This window comes from Ochotona princeps, chromosome 15 (genome assembly GCF_030435755.1).
Source record: "Ochotona princeps isolate mOchPri1 chromosome 15, mOchPri1.hap1, whole genome shotgun sequence".
Lineage (NCBI taxonomy): Eukaryota > Metazoa > Chordata > Mammalia > Lagomorpha > Ochotonidae > Ochotona > Ochotona princeps.
This window is the reverse complement of record NC_080846.1, coordinates 52,885,469-52,905,132: the sequence shown is the minus strand read 5'-3', so window position 1 is coordinate 52,905,132 and position 19,664 is coordinate 52,885,469. Positions and strand designations below refer to the sequence as shown.

The 19,664-nt window shown below is 48.6% G+C and overlaps 1 protein-coding gene across 1 annotated transcript; it reads left to right on the top strand.

Moving 5' to 3' along the window:
• The first annotated feature begins 4,305 nt into the window (after positions 1 to 4,305).
• Positions 4,306 to 19,319, top strand: TMPRSS12 (transmembrane serine protease 12). The gene is made up of 4 exons (XM_058673577.1): positions 4,306 to 4,504; positions 9,212 to 9,480; positions 15,704 to 15,846; positions 18,897 to 19,319. The coding sequence occupies exons 1-4, from the start codon at positions 4,329 to 4,331 to the stop codon at positions 19,146 to 19,148; spliced, it is 840 nt and encodes a 279-aa protein (XP_058529560.1). The 5' UTR covers positions 4,306 to 4,328; the 3' UTR covers positions 19,149 to 19,319.
• The last annotated feature ends 345 nt before the right edge of the window (positions 19,320 to 19,664 follow it).

Genomic DNA, 19,664 nt, shown 5'->3' with positions numbered 1-19,664 from the left:
GTCAGAGTTGAGCCGATATGAAGCCAGGAGCTTCTTCAGGACTCCCACATGGGTGCAGGGTCCCAAGCACCTGGGCCATCCTTCATGGCTTTCCCAGGCACATTAAGAGGGAGCTAGATGGAGCAGCTGGAACACAAACTGGTGCCTCTCTGGGATGCTGACGCTTGAAACTGGAGGAGTAACCTGTTGAACTACAGTGCCAACTGCAAGGATACTGGTTATTTCTAAGGGAAAGAAAATAGGATTAGAATAATGGAGGGACACATAAGGGGTTGCAAAAGTAACAAGAATGTTCTTTTTCTTAAATGGATATGCTCAATACTATCACTGTTTATACATGTCAGGGTACTTCAGGAAGTGCATGGAAAATTAAGTTTACTCTGCTGTAGAAACATCTGAAGTGTAGTCATACTCAGGGTCTTCAAAAAGTTCCTGTGTCACATGAAAATCCATGGATGAATTTCGAACTGTTTTTGCACCAAGATATCTTTAGATACCATGGGTCCACAAACCCTTTTCCCTTTTCTTTGAGAGGCAGGCAGACAGCTCCCATCTCCTGACCCCATGCCCTCAATGCTTATACCAGTTGGGGCCGGGCTCAGCTAGGTTCAGCATCAGGAGCCACAAACTCAATCCAGGTTTCCTGCATGGGTGGCAGAGACCCGATGACTTGTGCCTCTCAACCCCTGCATTGGCAGGAAGCCGGAGTCAGGAGCTGTGGGCTGGGCCCAGTCCAGGCACTCCACAACGGGACTCACGTATATGCCCCGCGTGGTGAGGAATCTCAGCTTCAGCTCTCTGATGGACTGCATGTAGGGCGTCACCCAGCACCGTGGTCTCCTCTGAAGGTCTGACCAGAGAGGTGGCTACTTCTAAGCTCCCTCCTGTGGGGCTGCACCATGGGCAGCTGGCCCTTCACCTGAAGACATCAGTTTCCTGTTGTCTCCTGGGGGAGGTCTCTCCGCAGGGCCACAGGGCAGCTCAGAGAAAGGGGTGACGGTGAAGGACTGAAGAGGGGACCCCTAGGCAGAACACCCTTTTAGTCACTCGTTATTTCTCCCGGCTTGGCTGCATTTTCCTTTGCCTGTGAAACCCCTGTCACTTGTCATAGCAAAGCTGGTTGTCACAGAAATTCATCACTGTCTCTACAGGCAGGAACACGCAGCAAGGATTCCGATTTAGTTTTGGCACAACCTTATTTTAGGGTTTTTGTTTGTTTTTTTAATTTTTAAATTTTTTTTCACCATCTTATCAAAAAGCCAAAAGTGCATATGGTAAATGGACTCTAGATACCATACATGTTATATTGGTGAAAATTATACTATATACACATATATACATATACTATATATACTATATACTATGTACTATATACTATATACCATACACTATATACTTTATACTATCTACATATGTATATGCTAAGGTATATGACCAGGTCTTGTACGTTTATGAAATGCGTACAAGCCCAACTTGTTTTACAACTATAATGCAACCCTTGCCACAGTTTCTATGGCTACTGCGGGTTTGCTGTTTGAACTGCATATGTTATTACTTTGGGAGGCAGCTGAGAACGGAACATTCAACCACCTGTGGTTGAACAACAACAAGGCAAACAAACAAAAGACAAAACCCTTTCCAACACCCCTGTTCAGGACGGCAGGCAATACGTTTCAGATCTGCCGCCAGGCCATGTGCCACTGCAGCGTGTCTCGGGGCCACCCACTGACTGCAGCTCGAGCCCGAGGGAGTGACTTCTCTCCCACACAGTCAGCGTGGCAGGGGTGACCTCGGCCAGGGGACTGTCCTTTCACCGGCCCCTCCTTCCCCACCACATGAACAGCCTCCCAGACTACTGGAGGACGCACTGTTCTCTTGTACTGAGGCGGCAGGGCTAAGAAGGGTTCGGCTCAAAATGGAAATGACAAAACAGGTGTTCAACATTATTCTCTGAAGAAATTATTTATTTAAAAGAGCATCAGACAAAGAGAGACAGAGCTCTTCCGCCTGCAAGTTCTTTTCCCAAATGGATGCCAGGGGCTGGGTAGGTGGAAGCCAGGTGCCTGGCACACCCTCCGGGTCTCCCCTGAGCCCTTGGGCCACCTGCTGTTTTCCCAGTACCCTGGCAGGGAGCTGGGCTGGCACTGAAACCAGGCTCTGCTCACAGGTGGTGGCTTACCTGCTTCCATCACCCTGGCCTCTTGAGATGATGACAAAAAACAAGCCTCGGTCATGTTCAAGTGTTCATGATCAGGAAGACTGTCAGGCACAGGACTCTCTTAGGGCAAAGTGGGTGGAAAGTCACCAAGCCGCAGCGTCCTGGGGCAGGCCAGGGCGAGGAGACAGTTACCTGGAGGAAGAGGGCTGGGCAATCAGGTCAGGGCCTTCTTTCCAAACTGACTTTGTGCTTGTTTGTTTTTTTTTTTTTTTTTTTGCTAAAACCTGATTTTACAAAGTGCAGACGTAGGCCTGAAAGAAGTTTCGGGCACGTGACGGTGTTGTCAAGTCAAGCACCGTCGTCAGCCGGCACTGTGGCATTCTCACAGGTACCCCGCCGCCGCCTGGTGCCACCGTGTGCCTTCCTCCCGCCCTCTGCTCCAGCTGCTTTTGCACCGTGACACATCCAGCACGCGACAGGAAGCGGCCTTCAGGCCTCCTTGCGCACACCCACGGCCACGTAAAACGCCGCTGCTAACGGGGCGGAGGGACCCTTGATTCAGACAAAACCACGAAGAAACATTCAACTTTCTGCCTTGACAAATCCTGGCCACAATGCTGCTGGCATGGCTTCTCCTTCAGTCTACGATGATGGACCGCTGTAAGATCATTATCAAAACTGGCAAAGCCCCCAGGGCTGTTGGCATTTTTTGCTTTTTCTCCTGTGGACACCCAGTCCGACGGACTTACTGCACTCTCTTCCCGCTTGGCTCTGTCAGGGAGCCTGCCACAAACCCATTCCCTTGGACCTGAACTCATGCTACCTCGTAGGTGTCCACAGTCGCCTTTGTCTCTCAGGTTCCAGTTACAGCTATCCGAGTTACAATGTTCCCCAGGGCCTCTCCTGACCTACCTCTCCTGACGCCAGATCTACTGCAGGTGATTGGCCAGGCTTGCCGGCCTGCAGCCTCCTCTCACAAGGGAAAGAGGTTCTGAGCGGCGAGGAATGAGCTGGGGACTAAGGGCTGTGTGTGCACCAATGCCATCGGTCAGGCCTCGTCTTCCACGTCGGGGGGCTCCACACTGCATTTCTATTGTCTCACCCTGAGTTGCCAAGCTCCAGGCTGGCCACCTCAAGGCTATGGGCTGTGCTGCACGTGGCATCTCCAGGGAGCTGCTTGGCTGGGTCCCAGCCCCTGCCCTCCCCGTCGTGAGAGACGTGATGTCCTCCTGCGGCCCCGTCCTTCCACGCGACCCTTGCGAACGTCCCTGCGCCCCGGCGGCCCCCGCGGCCGGTGAGGATGTCTGCGCCATCTTACCGGCTGGCGAGCGCCACGATGGTGCTGCGGGTGGTGGGCGCCGCGCTGCTCTTGGCCGGGAGCTTCCCCTTGTCCTGCGAGCACCGCTCGCCTTCGGAAAGGCACCTGCCCGGCCACTCCTGGGCCCAGGCTGCGCGTGGGGGACCCCGGGGGCCCAGGATCTTCCAGAATGACCATTCTGATGCCAAGGGCAGTCTTTCCTCTCCTTACTCGGGCCAGCCTCCCAGCCTTCCTCCCACAGTGACAGCGTTTGAATTTGGGTCCTTTTGTGTGTTGTCCCAACTGCCCATAACCAAAAGTGCAGTCGCATGGATAATGATCCTATTACGAACGACCCGGGACTGCGTAGGTCGTCTGTAGCTGCCCCTCCAACCATCCTGGGGCCTATTATTTTCATTTTATAGATGAATAATTCATTAGAACTCAGAGAGCCAGACGCGTGGTGGGGCCACCTTTTTACTATAGTTGAGCACAATTAGTCCAAGTGGAATAACAGGTACCGCGCGATCTGCAGCTCGGGGCTCAGTAAACCCCAGATCTTTAATGGGCCTCCCGCGAGGGAGAGCGTGGCACCTGGCTGCAGAAACTTTCGTGTACTTTTGAGGAAAAGTCTTAGAAGTAACGCGCTGTGCTGATTTCATGCCTCCCAGTTATTAGTCATCAATTGTGGCAGGCTTTGCCGTCCACTAGGATTCCATAACAAATGGGGGCGTATGCCAGGTGTCCAGTTCGCTTTCTCAGTTTTTAAATCAGCAACCCAAAGGGTCGCACTAACGTGTTCTTCGGAAGAAACATACAGACGCTCCCAATAACCCATCATTTCCCTTTGTAGGTTGTGGAAGAGCCCCGCTTATGGAGATGTTGACAGGGTCTCGGATTGTAGGAGGCACAGAAGTTCCAGAAGGCAAATGGCCGTGGGTAGTTAGCTTGCAGATTAAGTACGGCCGTATTAGTGCTCACACGTGCGGGGGAACTCTAGTGAGAGACAGGTGGGTGATCACAGCCGCCCACTGCACCAAAGACGTGAGGTACGTATTCGGACCGCAACTCCAACTTGATTCTCCTTGACTTCAGCCATTTTCCTCCGTTTGCAAGTAGCCATGTGGATATAACGGATATATAAACAACATAGACATCCGGTACGCTGTACTCGCGGATATTAGTCCTGAAAGTCAGAAATGGGCAAACTTCTGCAAAGACAGTGCAACCCTGGGGTTGTTACAGGTCATGTGGTGTCGAGTCACGTGCCGTGGAGGCACCCACGGGGCATACTGCAGTGAGCTGTGACCTAGAGGAAGGCTGTGTGAGCGTTGACGTTTGAAACTCATATGTTAACCCATTGTGAATTGTTTTTAAGCAGTTTGAAAATGAAGGAAAAAACTTTGTTGCTTTGCTCCCCAAAACCAAAACCAGGTCTTTCATGGTTAGACTTTGAAAAAGACTCTTCTGTTTTCTTAATTTGCATTGACCCCTGAAACCTCAGCTGCTGTGACCGAAACGCTTGCGTGCTAAATCCTGTCACCCCAGTTCCCATCCTAGTCATCTCAAAGCATGTGGAAATATTTATCACAGCCTCTCCTTGAAATTCTGCTCTCATTTCTAGGCACCGTTCTTTAGGTTTTTATTTCTCTCCTTCCTTGATTTTTTTTTTTCGTTGTAAAAATTTTCATTTCTATATTTGAAAGAAAGTGGGAGAGAGCTCCCATCCGTGGGTGGAGCTTGGATGGGGCTGGACAGGATCCAGGCACTTCGTCCAGGTCTCCCATGTTGGCAGAGGGGACCCAATCGCTTGGGCCATCACTGTTGCTGCCCCGAGCCCACACTGGAGGGAGGTTGGAGTCGGGCCGGAGTGTGCAGCTCAGGTGTTCTGCAGAACAGGGTGCATCCAAAGCACCCATCCCCTGTCCTCTTTTAAATGGCAGTGTATTCTAGAATTCCATCCGCAGCCCTCTGCCGTATCATGCTGTGTGATGTCTGGGGAGCCTCACTGACCTCTGCGGCTGCTGTCATTGTGTGCTCACAATTTCTGACCGTGCCTGTCTACTGGAGTCATACAAACGGGACTGTGTATTTCTTCTAACCCTGTGAGTTTCCCGAGTGAATAGCATCCCCCAGGGCTCTGGTATCCAGAAAGTGGTCTGATTCTCTGTCACTTCCCAGTTGGACCTCAAGGCCTCTGAAACCCGTCTTAAGTGCTTCTCTGTTCCCCAGCACCCCGTAGCCTCCTGCTAGCCCTGCTGCTCCAATAGCTATCCTAACGTAGTCGAAGTGGTAGCGCATCATGCTTGTGACTCGTGCTTTCCCAATTACTGGCGGTACTGACGACTTGGCCTCATGCTCCTGGGTCATCTGCATAGATCTGCACTCAATTGTTCTTCACATTTAAAAATAACTTTGGGAGTCAGTACAGTGGCATAACAGGCTGATCCTCTGCCTGCCGCACTGACATCCCATATGGGCACTGGTTTGTGTCCTGCACCCGCATATATGTATATATATATATGGAGGGCAGAGTAACAGAGGAGTGAGGAGAGAGAAGTGTCTTCCGTCTCTTGAGTAGTTCCACATAAGCCAGCCACAGCCAGGGCTAGGCAAGGCTGAAGTTAGGAACCAGGAAATCCATCCGAGTCTCCCAGGGAGATAGTGGGACCTCAGTGGCTCCAGGTGCATTAGCAGAAAGCTGGATTGGGGGTACCGTAGCTGCTTCTCCCACCCGGCGCTCCGACCTGGGATACACGCTCCCGAGCGGCAGCCTCACGGGCTGCACCACATCTGCCCTCTGTCCAGGCTCCAGCTGGGCTGTTTCTGCGGAGCTGTAGTAGTTCTTTACATATTCTCTGTACGAATCCCCATCACACATATGATTTGCACATATTTTCTCCTATTCTGTGTCTGTCTTATTGCTTTGATAGTGTCCTTAAATTTCTAAAAATTTTCAATTTGGATGAAGTTGAATTTACCTGAATATTTTCTTCTGTTGTCCTTACTTTCGTGCTCATAATAGTGAAACCATTACCGAATCCAGTATGGTGAAACTTTCCCCATAGTTTCTTCTAGAACTTTATAGCTTTAGCTCTTAAATTTAGGTCTTTAGGCCCTTTTTTATTTTTCTAAATGCTAGCAGGTATGGACCCCATTTCATTGTTTCATGTGCAGCTATTCAGTTTTGCCAGAGCCATTTGTGGAAAAGACTGTCCTCCTCCCATTAAATGGCTTTGGCACCTCAGAGGGAATCAGCTGACCAGACACACGGATTCTTCAAAATGTACCTGGAAAATGGAATGAAAGGCAAATTTTGATGTAAAAAAATTAAATCCACACATAGACGGATCATTACAGTGTCCATGGAAAATATATATTATGAGAAAACGGCATAGATTTCAATTTCTTGATGATATTAACATAGTTGATCAGATTGGGAAGGATTGAGGGTTGGGGAAAAGCGGATGTGGTCATTGCTTCCTTATTTTCTTTTTCTTCTTCCTCTTTCTGGGGGAAGTGGGAGAAGATAAGGTGAGGTCATTCCCAGCCACCCAAGTGCCCAGTACCCAGGGATATGGGGGAACGGCCTCCTGATATCTACCCAGGGTTCCGATCTGGTGCAAACTTTGAGGGTTCTGCCCAAGTGGTTTCGTTAGTTCTGAAATGCTGTCGATGTTGCTAATCCAAAGATGAGGAAACCCTTCTAATGTCTGTTGACTGTTACAGCACACATTAGCGTCTCCACTCCCCAAATGTTCGCTGTCGTCATTGGACTAGGGCAGTTGTCCAATTTGCTTTGTTATCCTTCCATTGCTATGGTACCAGGTGTCTCCTGTAGGCCCCAATGGGCTGCCATATCTTCCATGTGCATCAGCGCCTGCTGTCCACTGCTCCATCTATTCCATTGAGGATTGGCTATTGCAGGCAGGCCCAAAGACCTGAGCCAGGTGACCCAGACGCCACTGGACCCCCCTGCCACCCATGGGGCTCACAAACCCAGTACCCATTGTGCAGGTGGGCCCAAGGACTCCTCCCCACCAGGGGCTCACAAACCCAGCACCCACTGTGCAAGTGGGCCCAAGGACCAGGGCTAGGTGACCCAGGCCCTGCCAGACCCCGCACCCCAGGTACTCACTGACCTGGCAACAACAGTGCAGGTAGGCCAAAGGACTTGGGCCAGATGACCCATGTCCCACCATACCCCTCACCCATGGTGCCCATGGACCCAGCACCCACCACCCCAAATTGCATGGCTGGCCTCACCTTGGTATTCACCAGCCGGTGCTGCAGCCTGGCTCAGTCGAGCCTGCCCCCAGTTTCAGCTCCTGCTGGTGGTTGCTGCAACTTAGCCCAGCTCAGCCCAGCCCCAGTCCTGACCTTAATGTGAACTGACTAGTGTTGTGGGCTGAACAGGCTGTGTCCTGTACCCTGTCCTGGATCTCAGATCTGCCAGTGGGTGTTATAAACTGACCTGGCCTGGCCCAGCTCCAGACCTGACCCACATGTACGCCGACGGGTACTGTAACCCGGCCTGGTCTGGGCTGCTCCCAGCCTTGGTTCTTGTGCTCACTTAAAGGGACTGTGTCCTGACAAAGGAGTTTCCCAAGCTCCGCTATCAGGTCACCTCCCAGTGGCGGATCTTGTGCACACTGGTGGGTCCTTGGCCCAGCTTAACTTTGTCCACCTCTTGTCCCGACAGGAACAGTGTCCTTGCCCAACCAGCCCACGCCCATTCCAGTTCTTTTTTTTTTTAAGATTTGTTTATTTTTATTGGAAAGGTGGATATACAGAGAGGAGAGACAGAGAGGAAGATCTTCCGTCCGATGATTCACTCCCCAAGTGGCCCCAATAGCTGGAGTTGGGCCAATCCGATGCCAGGAGCCTCTTCCAGGTCTCCCACGTGGATGCAGGGTTCCAAGGCTTTGGTCCGTCCCCCACTGCTTTCCCACGCCACAAGCAGGGAGCTGGATGGGAAGCAGAGCTGCCGGGATTGGAACCAGCATCCATATAGGATCCTGGAGTGTCCAAGGCAAGGACCTTAACATCTACGTTATTGCGCTGGGCCCAATTTCAGTTCTTACTGCTGGGTGTTGCAGCCCAGCCACAACTGGTCCATGATCAAACACAGCTCTCACGTAGTTCAGCACCAAAATAAACGTACCTCTCTTCTCCTCCTCCTCCTCCTCCTCCTCCTTCTTCTTCTTCTTCCTCTTCCTCTTCCTCCTTTTTATTTAATCTTAGTCCAGCCCAGGTCTCCCATGTGGGCAGGTGCCCTTCTTTTTGCCCTGCTTTGATCCAGGCATGCCCGCCAGTTTCCCCCCTGTAAACCACCTCATCTCATCTTCCTCACTTACCTGTGAGTGCAGTGGCCAGGGAACCGAGATCGACTGGGGAAGAGAGGTGGAGAAGTGTTGGAGTGGTGTGTCCTAGCCTGGAGTTCACCAACTTCCCAAAACATTATTGTCAAAAATAGAATAAGCAAGTATGCTGGCACACTGGTGTAGTTAGCACAGAGTTGACATTAACCATAATGCCCTCTAGCTATTGGCTGCTTTCCTTCCAACAATGTGACATTGACCTAGGCACAAGGCAACCTACACAGTTGCCTCCAGCTGGGGATGTAGTATGTCTTAAATCCGGTATTGTCATTCCTCTGACTTTTAAAAAATTTTAAAAATTTCTTTAACCTGAGAAAGCAAAAAACTAGTAGGAGATTAGAGAAACAAGTTGATCATAATAATACTGTCTTTCAGGGACCCTTTGAAGTGGAGAGCTGTGATCGGAACTAACAATATATATAGGCTGAAACCCCATGGCAAGATGATGAAAGTTGAAGCAATCACTGTCCATCCAGACTTCATTTTGGAAACTTACGTAAATGATATCGCACTTTTTCATTTAAAAAAAGCAGTGAAGTACAGTGATTACATCCGGCCGATCTGTCTGCCCTTTGACGTTTTCCAAAAACTGGACGAAGAAACAAAATGCTTCATAAGTGGGTGGGGAAGAACCCAAGAAGAAGGTAACTCCCACCTGATTGTGTCCGATCAATGTTTTTCTAGTTACTGGCAGAGGAGGATCAATACTTTAAAAAAAAATCTCTCTATGTTATCTCTGTGTCATTTTATACTATGAAGTTGAAAAAAACTAGGTCTCTATAAAACCAGAGAAAAGGCTTGCTTTTTTGCTTCTTTTGGTTTGGTATGTGAGCACTTTTTTTTTTTCTTCCTTTAAGGAGAAAATTTTCTTCCAAAGCCAAAGTAGGTAGCCCTTTCTGGTTATAAACACCAAGCTGTACCAGTTCTCTGCAGATGACGGAAACTGGTTCTGGAAGAACTTCCCATGTTAAATAATACACTTTTGGCTATTATGAATCAGATGTTCAATATCCAGGAGGTGGACTTCCATGCATTTTCTCTCTCTCTGTTAAGTAAGATTCACTTATTTTTACTTGAAAAGCAGATTTAAAGAAAGAAAGGGAGAGAGAAAGAGAGAAGAGAGAGAGAAAGATCCTCTATCCACTGTTCACTCACCCCAACAAATGGACCCACAACAGCTGGAGCTGAGCCCATTCGAAGCCAGTAGCTAAAACCTGTATCTGGGTTTCATACACAGGTGCAGGGTCCCAAGGCTTTGGGCCATCCTCGACTGCTTTCCCAGGCCACAGGCAGGGAGCTGGATGGGAAGTGGAGCAGCTGGGACATGACCGGGCACCACATGGGATGCCAGCACTTGAAAGTAGCCAGTTGAGCCGCTGTACTGGCCCTCATACGTTTAAGTGTGTTTTTTCTTTAAGGATTTATTTATTTTAACTGAAAAGGCAGGTCAGATTTATGGAGAGAAAGATTTTCCATATGCAGATTCACTCCCCGAATGGTCACAATGGCTGGTGCCGAGCTGATCTGAAGTCAGGAGCCTCCTCCAGGTCTCCCATGCAGGGGCAGAGTCCTACAGCCTTGGGCCGTCCTCAGCTGCTGTCCCAGGCCACAAGCAGGGAGCTGGATGGGAAGTGGAGCAGCCAGGACATGAACCAGCACCTGTGTGGGATCCTGACACTTGTGAGGCAAGGATTTAGCCACTGAGCCGTAACACTGGACCCACATTTCAGTTTTAAACTTTTTTTGTTTGAGAGACAGAGAGAGCGGTCTCCTCTTAGCATTGGCTAGGCTTGGGCTGAGGCTGAAGCTGGGAGCTAGGAGCTCAATCTAGCTCTCCCACCTGGGTGATGGAAGCCAGCCCCTAGCAGCGTTCCTGCTGCCCCCACAGGGTCTTCACTAGCAGCAAGTGGGAGTCAGGAGCTAGAAGCCATGTGCTGAACCCTGCCACATCCGTATGGGAGACAGGTCGTAACTACCAGGCCCAGGGACCTCCCTAGGACTGGAGATTTTTAAAAAGTACATTTTACACTATGTACATCATACCTCAATACATTGTTTTTAATGTCTAGTGAAATAGTCCTACAGTGAATATTTAGGGTAACGAATGAAATCTGAAAATCAACTGGGACTTCAAGGGTACCGGCTCACTCAAAGACCCGATCCCTTGGTTGCTGAACACTGCCCTACCTCCCACCCTTCCTACCACATCACTGCCCGTCTGTCGACCACTTTTACTTTGATGTGGCACAGAAATTCCGATTCGCAGAAAAATTTGCAAGGTTCACTAAAACGTCAGAAAAAGTCTGAAGGGACAGAGAAAAACGCCAGAAACAGAAATGATAGGGATGTTGGAGTTATCGGGCCAAAAACTTAATAAAATTGTGGGAGTGACCAGTTGGTCTAACAGCTGAGCTGTCACGTGGGGCTCCCACATCAAAACACCTCAGTTTGAGTCCTGGCTCCGCTGCTGAGCCCAGCTCTGTACCAGCGTGCACCCTGGGGGGCACCGGGGGATTGCCCAAGTCATGGGTTCCCCACCACCCACGTAGGAGACCCAGTCTGAGTTCCAGGCTCCAGGCTTCAGACTTTCTCTGCTCAGCTGTCGGTGGGCATTTTTTTGGGGGGAACCACCAGGAGGGAGCATACACAAACTTGTTCTCTGTCTTTTGAACAAATTAAACAGATAAAATGAAAAAAAAAAGACATAGTTAATATTGCTATAATGTGAAAACAGCCAGTATGCCAAGTTGGGTAATGCGAAGCAGAGAGTTGGATGTTCTAGACAGAATCAGGCTGGGATGAAGACATTGTCCCAGACATCGACACGTCTCACAGGCTCGCTAGGGGTCTGCACATGGAGCAGAAAAGGAATCTCAGCTGGAGATTCGTCCATTGAAACATCCAAACTGAAATGTGAGGATACAAAGGCAAAACCCAGAGAGAATACCCAGCAACTGCGGGACGACTGTGAAAGCCATAACATACACAGAAAGAAAATACTAAAAGAGGAAGCCATCTCAGCCTTTTGGCTAAGATTAAGTGTAGAAAATTACTGAAAGAAAAGCGGGAAAGGAATAGAAGTATTTGAAGTAATAGTGATTGAGAATTTCAGAAACTGGGCCTGACACATTAGCCTAGTGGCTAAATCCTTGCCTTGCATGTGCTGGGATCCCATATAGGTACCGACTCATGCCCCAGCTGCTGCACTTCCCCATCCAGCTCCCTGCTTGTGGCCTGGGAAAGCAATCGAGGATGGCCCAAAGCCTTGGGATCCTGCACCCATGTGGGAGACCTGGAAGAAGCTACTGGCTTCAGAATGGCTCAGCTTTGGCCATTGCGATCACCTGGGGAGTGAACCAGTGGACTGAAGATCTTTCTCTCCATCTCTCCTCCTCTCGGTAAATCTGCCTTTCCAAGAACATAAATAAATCTCAAAAAAAAAAAAAAAAAAAGAATTACAGAAGCTGTCAGACTCTAAACCACAGATGGAAGAAACCCAGAGAATAATGATAAATGGCATTTTAACCTCCAAAACATCAAGAAACAAACAGAACCCCACACTTAGGCATAACATATTCAAACTGCAGGAAAATAAAAACAACCAAACAAATCTTGAAGCTAGAAGGGAAAAGGAGCTTACTACATCTCAGGGGGTTTTCCTACCAGCAGGCCCAGAGACCTCTGAGGGGTTGAAGCAACGGTTTTCTTCTGCCACAAGAACCATCAGGGACAATCTGATGGAACGTGTCCATTTGTTATAATGTAAGCACAAGCTCATATGGACTAGGAAAGAGGAAGGCAGAAGGCATCCCCCAACAGTCCTCCCACCCAGCAAGGACACTGTGGTTGGCTAGAAGGCATGTTCGTGTCTCTGACTCTCCAATCAGGTCACAGGTCACGTACAACACACACGACTGGCAGGCATATGCTGCAGGTCAAGTTCGCCATGTGTGGCAGTAGGTCAGCTGAAGGCCACGCACGCCACGTGGGCTGGTAGGCAATGTGCCAGCACACCTACTTCTCCCGGCTGCTCATCAAGGAGGTCCCAGCACAGCTTGTCCAAGGACAGAGACGAGAGACTGGGATGCAGCCCACTGCCCTTGCCTGTGTGGCCAGCGAACAGGCCAGGTTATCTCAGTTAGCTGAAACCACAGTCAGGGATTCCCCGGAGACATGGTGTGCTGTGTGCCTATGGCCTCCCACATGGGCCAGGCGGGTGGAGCCGTCCTCCACTGCTTTCCCAGGCCACAAGAAGGGAGCTGGATGAGAAGTGCAGCAGTCGCCAGGATTAGAACCAGTGCCCAGATGGGATCCTGGCATGTTCAAGGTGAGGAGTTTCGTTGCTAGGCTATCACGCCGTACCCCCTAAAGCTTTTTATTATTCTGACTTAACAGTTAATGGTTTGATCAAAATATAATAGCAATAGGGCCCGGCACCGTGGCCTAGAGGCTAAAGTCCTCGCCTTGAATGCGCCGGGATCCCATATGGGCGCCAGTTCTAATCCCGGCAGCTCCACTTCCCATCCAGCTCCCTGCTTGTGGCCTGGGAAAGCAGTTGAGGATGGCCCAAAGCTTTGGGACCCTGCACCCGCGTGGGAGACCCGGAGGAGGTTCCTGGCTCCTGGCTTCGGATCGGCGCACATCACTGGCTGTTGCACTCACTTGGGGAGTGAATCATCGGACGGAAGATCTTCCTCTCTGTCTCTCCTCCTCTCTGTATATCTGATTTTGTAATAAAAAAATAAAAAAAACCTTTAAAAATGTAATAGCAATGATACAGTTATGGCCCCAGGTAACTGTAGTGAAATCAATGACAATACTAATATCAGATCAGGAGAGAGAATTGAAACACTTGGTTGAAGGTACCTGTGTTACCTATGGAGTGCTACAGTTATTTGGAAGTGTCTCAGAGTAGATGTAAATGTATAAAGCAAACTCAAGGCAGGTTGGGTATGCCTTGTCGAAAACGCTGGAGAGCAGAAGCGGTATTGCGTATATTTTGGGAACATAATAAGATGACCTGAGGATGTACCTCCATCTAAACACAAGTTTCTTTTATGTGTTCTAAACACAGCCTACAAACAATTTTCTAATATTTTCTAGTGTTGCTTGTATTAAAAGTGTTTTTTGGGAAACGCAGCGAGAGCAAGCTCCTGACTGTTGGTTTATTTCCTAGATGCTTGCGACAGCCAGGGGTGGGTGGGCTGGAGCCAAAGAACCCAGAAGGCAACCCCGGTTTCTTAGGAGAGTGGTGGGACCTCACCTGAGCTGTCACTGGTGCCTCTCAGGGTGTGCCCTGAGCTCTGCTCGCTGGGCCTAAGCTTCCCCCCTGCACTGAGCTCCTCACCCTGGGCCTAAGCTTCCCCTCTGCACTGAGCTCCGCTCGCTGGGCCTAAGCTTCCCCCCTGCACTGAGCTCCTCACCCTGGGCCTAAGCTTCCCCTCTGCACTGAGCTCCGCTCGCTGGGCCTAAGCTTCCCCCCTGCACTGAGCTCCTCACCCTGGGCCTAAGCTTCCCCGCTGCATTGAGCTCCTCACCCTGGGCCTAACGTTTGACTGCGACCTGTCACCTAAAGCCAGCTGTGAGATTTCCTATGAGTGGCATCATCTCGCTGCTCAAAGAGCTTCCTGTTTTGAGCAGTCTGGGTTTCAAATGTTTAGATTAGGAATTCTTATGTGTAAGATTTCTATGCAAAAAAAAAAAAAATTGAATCCTAAAACTTTTCAGTTAAAACCATTAGAAGACAGAAAAAGAGTAGAAGAAAAAGGAGTAGGCAGCAGTAAGGAATGCGGGGACATCCAGGCACACCGATAGTCATTTAAATACCAGTGCTGTGAATATGAGCAGACTTCGAAACTCACGAAAAACGTGTTATCTTTTTGTATTTTTCTTTTTTAAAATTGTACACGCTTGATTTTATTTTTTATTAAAATGCAGTATTTTTTGATTTAATTTCCCACAGATTTAAAAAAATGTACCACTGTAGATCAGTGAAAAGACACATATTGTCAAATGGCCTAAAAAAGTAAGAGCCAAGTATGTGCTGTGTACAGCATACAAGGGTCAAGATACATGCAGATTAAAAGTAGCGGCAGTGAAAAGTGTTAGGATGGAATTGTACACATACCACACCGACACGAATCAAAAGAAAGCCGGAATATATTCATTTTAGCCCATATGGGATGCAAGCACTTGCAGGGTAAAGATTAGCCAGTTGAGCCATGGTGCAAGGCTTAATTAACAAATCTTTTTTTTTTTTTAAGATTTATTTATTTTTATTGGAAAGGGAGATTTACAGAGAGGAGGAGAGCTATCAAGATCCTCCATCCACTGGTTCACTTCCCAAGTGACCACAACAGTTAGAGCTAAGCCAATATGAAGCCAGGAGCCAGGAGCCTCTTCCGGGTCTCCCACGCGGGTGCAGGGTCGCAAGGCTTTGGGCCGTCCTCGACTGCTTTCCCAGGCCACAAGCAGGGAGCTGGATGGGAAGTGGAGCTGCCGCGATTAGAACCGCGCCCATATGGGATCCCGGAGCATTCAAGGCGAGGACTTTAGCCGCTAGGCCACGGCGCCGGGCCCTATTGCCAAGCATTTTTTGACAATATAGACCTTGAATGCACTTTTGAAGACTCTATGTATATGTGTGTTTCAGTTTTTTTGCTTCAGAATAAGCTCATCTCTTAGTTCTGCATTTGACAAATTTTGTTATATCTGTGTGTGTGTTTGCTTGTAAATATACGTAATTTTACATAACTGCTCTATCAGCCATTTTGGAACAGAACATCCATATATGAAATTACTACAAAAAAAAAAAAAATGCTTGCGCACCAAAGTAACCTACAGGTGTTTGTTTTTTTTTGATGACAGGTAATGGCACAAACATGTTGCAAGAAGCGGCAGTCCATTACATTTCTCGACAGATGTGTAACTCTGGGTTGAGTTACGGGGGAATCATTCCTAACAGTTCGTTTTGCGCCGGTGATGAAGAAGGCAACTTTGATACTTGCAGGGTAAGAGCCACTAATTCCACTTTAAAGTGTTTTCTAAGTCAGAGGGAAGACTGGGCAAGGCCTTGGGTCACCTTCTGGTCCTCTCCATCAGCAGGTGTATAAACACCGAAGTCTTTCCCCGTTTCCTCTTTCACTACCCCAACAGCCCACGTCTTCTCCGTCCCTTACACCTTGGCTCTTATGAATATCAAGACCAACCTTCGGCAAAATTTATCTTAGATTTTTCTCTATCTTTACCTTGATATAGAATTAATCCATATAAATTGGACAACCAGTATCTTTTTTTAATTAGCATTTCTATAGAACAGCCCGGAACCACAATGTAATTGGAGAACTTTTTACGGAGAGCAGTCACAACCATTAGGACTCCCTCTCCAGGCCCATCACTCACACCCAGTGCTCAACAAGCACTGAATCCACGCAGAGCCGTGGGTTCTGTCTGGACAATAGCCGTGTTTGGAATCATTCGGTCTTCAGTCTTTTCCAACAGGCTCATTTACACTTAGCAAGTTTCTAGTACTTTATTCATTTTATTACCAAACATATCATTGTGTGGATGCATTCCGCGTTAGCTGATCCACACTGGGGGGCTGCTTTCACTTTGTGGCTATTATGAATAATATCCCCATGAACATTTGTGCATATAGTTTAATATGTTCTTTTCTCCTAGAAATTCCACTTAAGAATAGGGGCTGCACTGGTTTGCACTCCCTCGGGCATTGTTCAAGAGTCCCAAGTTCTCCACATTCTTGTCAGTACTGTTATTTTAATTTGGTTTAGTTTTATATTTACTTTATTTTTTATCTGAAAGAGAGAGATGGAGAGAGGGACAAAGATCTCTCTCTCTCTCTGCTGCTGCTTCACTCCCAAAATAGCCACAGCAGCTGGAGCGAAGCGGGCCTGAAGCCAGGGGTCAGGAGCTGCTTGCAGGTTCCCCAGCCGGGAGCAGGGAGCTGGACAGGAGGTGGAGCGGCCGGGCCTCTGGACTCCAGGTGCTGCGCCACAGTGCCCGTCTGTATCTTTGTGCTGGATTACAGCTATCCTCCACGACGTGGAGCCGTACCTTCTTTAGCAATATCCATTTTAATGTCTTCCTTCCTTCCTTCCTTCCTTCCTTCCTTCCTTCCTTCCTTCCTTCCTTCCTTCCTTCCTCTCTCTCTCTTTCTTTTTTAATATCTTTGAAAGGCAAAGGCATGTGCTCCCCACATGTGCTTAACAACCAGGACTGGGCCAGGCCAAGGCTACGCCTGGGGGCCAGCCAGGTCTGTTATTGGGTGGCAGGGCCATCTTGTCTGCTGCCTTGCCAGGCACAAGGGCAGGGAGCTGTGTCACACGTGCAGCGGCTGGGACTTGAAGCATAACCGCTATAGGATGCCAGGGTCACAGGCAGCGCCTTAACTAGGGCACCTTTCTTTCCACTTTCCCGATGTTATCACTTACGGTGCGTACGTTTTAAGCTTTCTAGGAGGTCTGATCTGTGTCTGCCCTGGCGCCTCTGTATGATTCTCTAACCCTCTTTTTCTTGCTTCCAAATCTATGAGTGTTGTCCTTCCAAGGGTACCACGAGCACTCGTCTTTTCCTACTTATTCCCATCGCTCTGAGCTAAGGTTTAGCTTTCCCGTACCCTTTCCCAGGAAAACCTTGCTGAGTAAAACAGGAAAAAGTCCAATCTAATTGGCTGCAATCCTGGGTGCAACATCGCCCCGGCGCCAGTAGCCAATGTGTGATTATATAGAAAATTGGGAACACTGAGGAATGTCGTCTTTAGTCTTCAGGCACCTAAGCCTTTGTCCCCGTGTCCTTGATGTGGTCCAGAGCAAGGATGTTTGGGCTCACTAACAGTCCTGAATAAACTATGAAAGAGCCTTACTACTTACACTATTTTTTTTAAGGATTTATTTATTTTATTACAAAGTCAGATATACACAGAGGAGGAGAGACAGAGAGGAAGATCTTCCATCCGATGATTCACTCCCCAAGTAAGCCACAACGGCGGGTGCGCCGATCTAATTCAGGGAACCTGGAACCTCTTCCGGGTCTCCCACGCGGGTGCAGGGTCCCAAGGCTTTGGGCCGTCCTCGACTGCTTTCCCAGGCCACAAGCAGGGAGCTGGATGGGAAGTGGAGCTGCCGGGATTAGAACTGGCGCCCATATGGGATCCCTGTGCATTCAAGGCGAGGACTTTAGCTGCTAGGCCACGCCACTGGGCCCATACTTAGACTATTTGATATTCATTTCTGTTTATCCACCCCTAGAAAATGTCAGGACTTACAAAGATGCCATCTCTTTAAAAACGCCAGTTTCTCTCTTTCCTGTAACTAGCTACCCACAAACCTTTTATAAGTTATGTCCTTTCAGGACCCAGTGTAATGGCTCAGTGGCTAAAACCCTTGTCTTGCGCGCACTGGCATTCCAATATTGGTGCCGGTTCATATCCTGGCTGCTCCACTTCCCATCCAGCTCCCTGCCTGTGGCCTGGGAAAGCAGTTGAGCATGGCCCAAAGCCTTGGGATGCTGCACCCATGTGGGAGACCCGGAAGAGACTCCTGGCTCCTGGCTTTGGATCAGCGCAGTTCTGGCTGTTGTGGCTACTTGGGGAGTGAATTAGCAGATGGAAGATCTTTCTCTCTGTTTCTCCTTTTCTCTGTAAATCAACCTTTCCAGTGAAAATATGTTTTTATAAAAAAAAAATGCTATGACCTTCACACACAATCAAGCCCCCCAAAAGTTCAAGTAGACAGTTTTTACAGTATTCTGCACACTTACTTGTACTGAAATGCTCAGACGCTGTGATTTCTGGCCTTCTGGCTCCAGATTATGCAGATGAGATCATCCGCCCAGCTGTGTGGTTCCTCCTGAACACATCCCTGTTTGATTTGTAAATCAACACATCCCTGTTTGATTTGCTCACGTTTGTGGGTCGTTATCACTGGGAGGTTTACTGCACATGCGGATCTACAATCGCATGCCCGCTGCGGCTTAGCTCAGCCCTGCTGGTGCCTGCGGACCCTGGAAGTAACGGAACCATGCTGGACTTTCCTTGTGACAGGGGGATAGTGGCGGACCGTTGATGTGCTACTTACCGGAATATAAAAGATTCTTTATGATGGGAATTACGAGTTATGGAAACGGCTGCGGTCGGAAAAATTTTCCTGGGATCTATAGTGGGCCATCTTTCTTCCAAGAGTGGCTGACGGAGCACTTCTCGCAGGAAAAGGTGAAGGGGAGAGGTAACACAAATATTTCACTTGGACAGACTCTCATAGCTTTAGCTTGCGTCGTCTCGCTGGTGACGTCATAAAGATATTCCGAAGACCTCAGTATCATTACTGTGCTTCTTTCCATGTGCTACAGAATGAAGCTCGTTTATTCTGTCATTTAGTTGCTCATTTTCGAGTTCTCAGGTGAAGATTATTTTTGGAATAAAAGGATTGTGGTCTAGTAGATACACAATTCTAAATCTAGGACGGAATCACTTTCTTGATGTGTCTTGATCATTTCCCTTTGTAATTTGAACTCTGTATGTGGACTAGTTTCCTAGGATTTGCATACATGTTAAATGTAGATTTTATGTATACAAATGTCAAATAATAAAAATGAATACACTTAAAAAGGAAAGCTATGTTTGATTAAATTAATTTTTATTTCATTCAAAAATATTTGATTTATTTTTGAATTGTAATATCTTGTGGCAGGAAGAGTCTGGGCAGTGTCCGGCCGGGGGACTGGGGCAAAAGGAACCCTCTGCAGCATGGCAGTAGTGAAGGGTGCCCGAGCCAGGTCGGACCCAATGCTTGGGCCTCGGTCCAAGGACACC

Coding starts and splice junctions, on each gene's coding strand:
- TMPRSS12 (XM_058673577.1), top strand. CDS start 4,329: ATGGAGATGTTGACAGGGTCTCGGATTGTAGGAGGCACAGAAGTTCCA. Junction 9,481..15,703: donor GGGAAGAACCCAAGAAGAAG/GTAACTCCCACC, acceptor TTTTGATGACAG/GTAATGGCACAAACATGTTG. Junction 15,847..18,896: donor GCAACTTTGATACTTGCAGG/GTAAGAGCCACT, acceptor TCCTTGTGACAG/GGGGATAGTGGCGGACCGTT.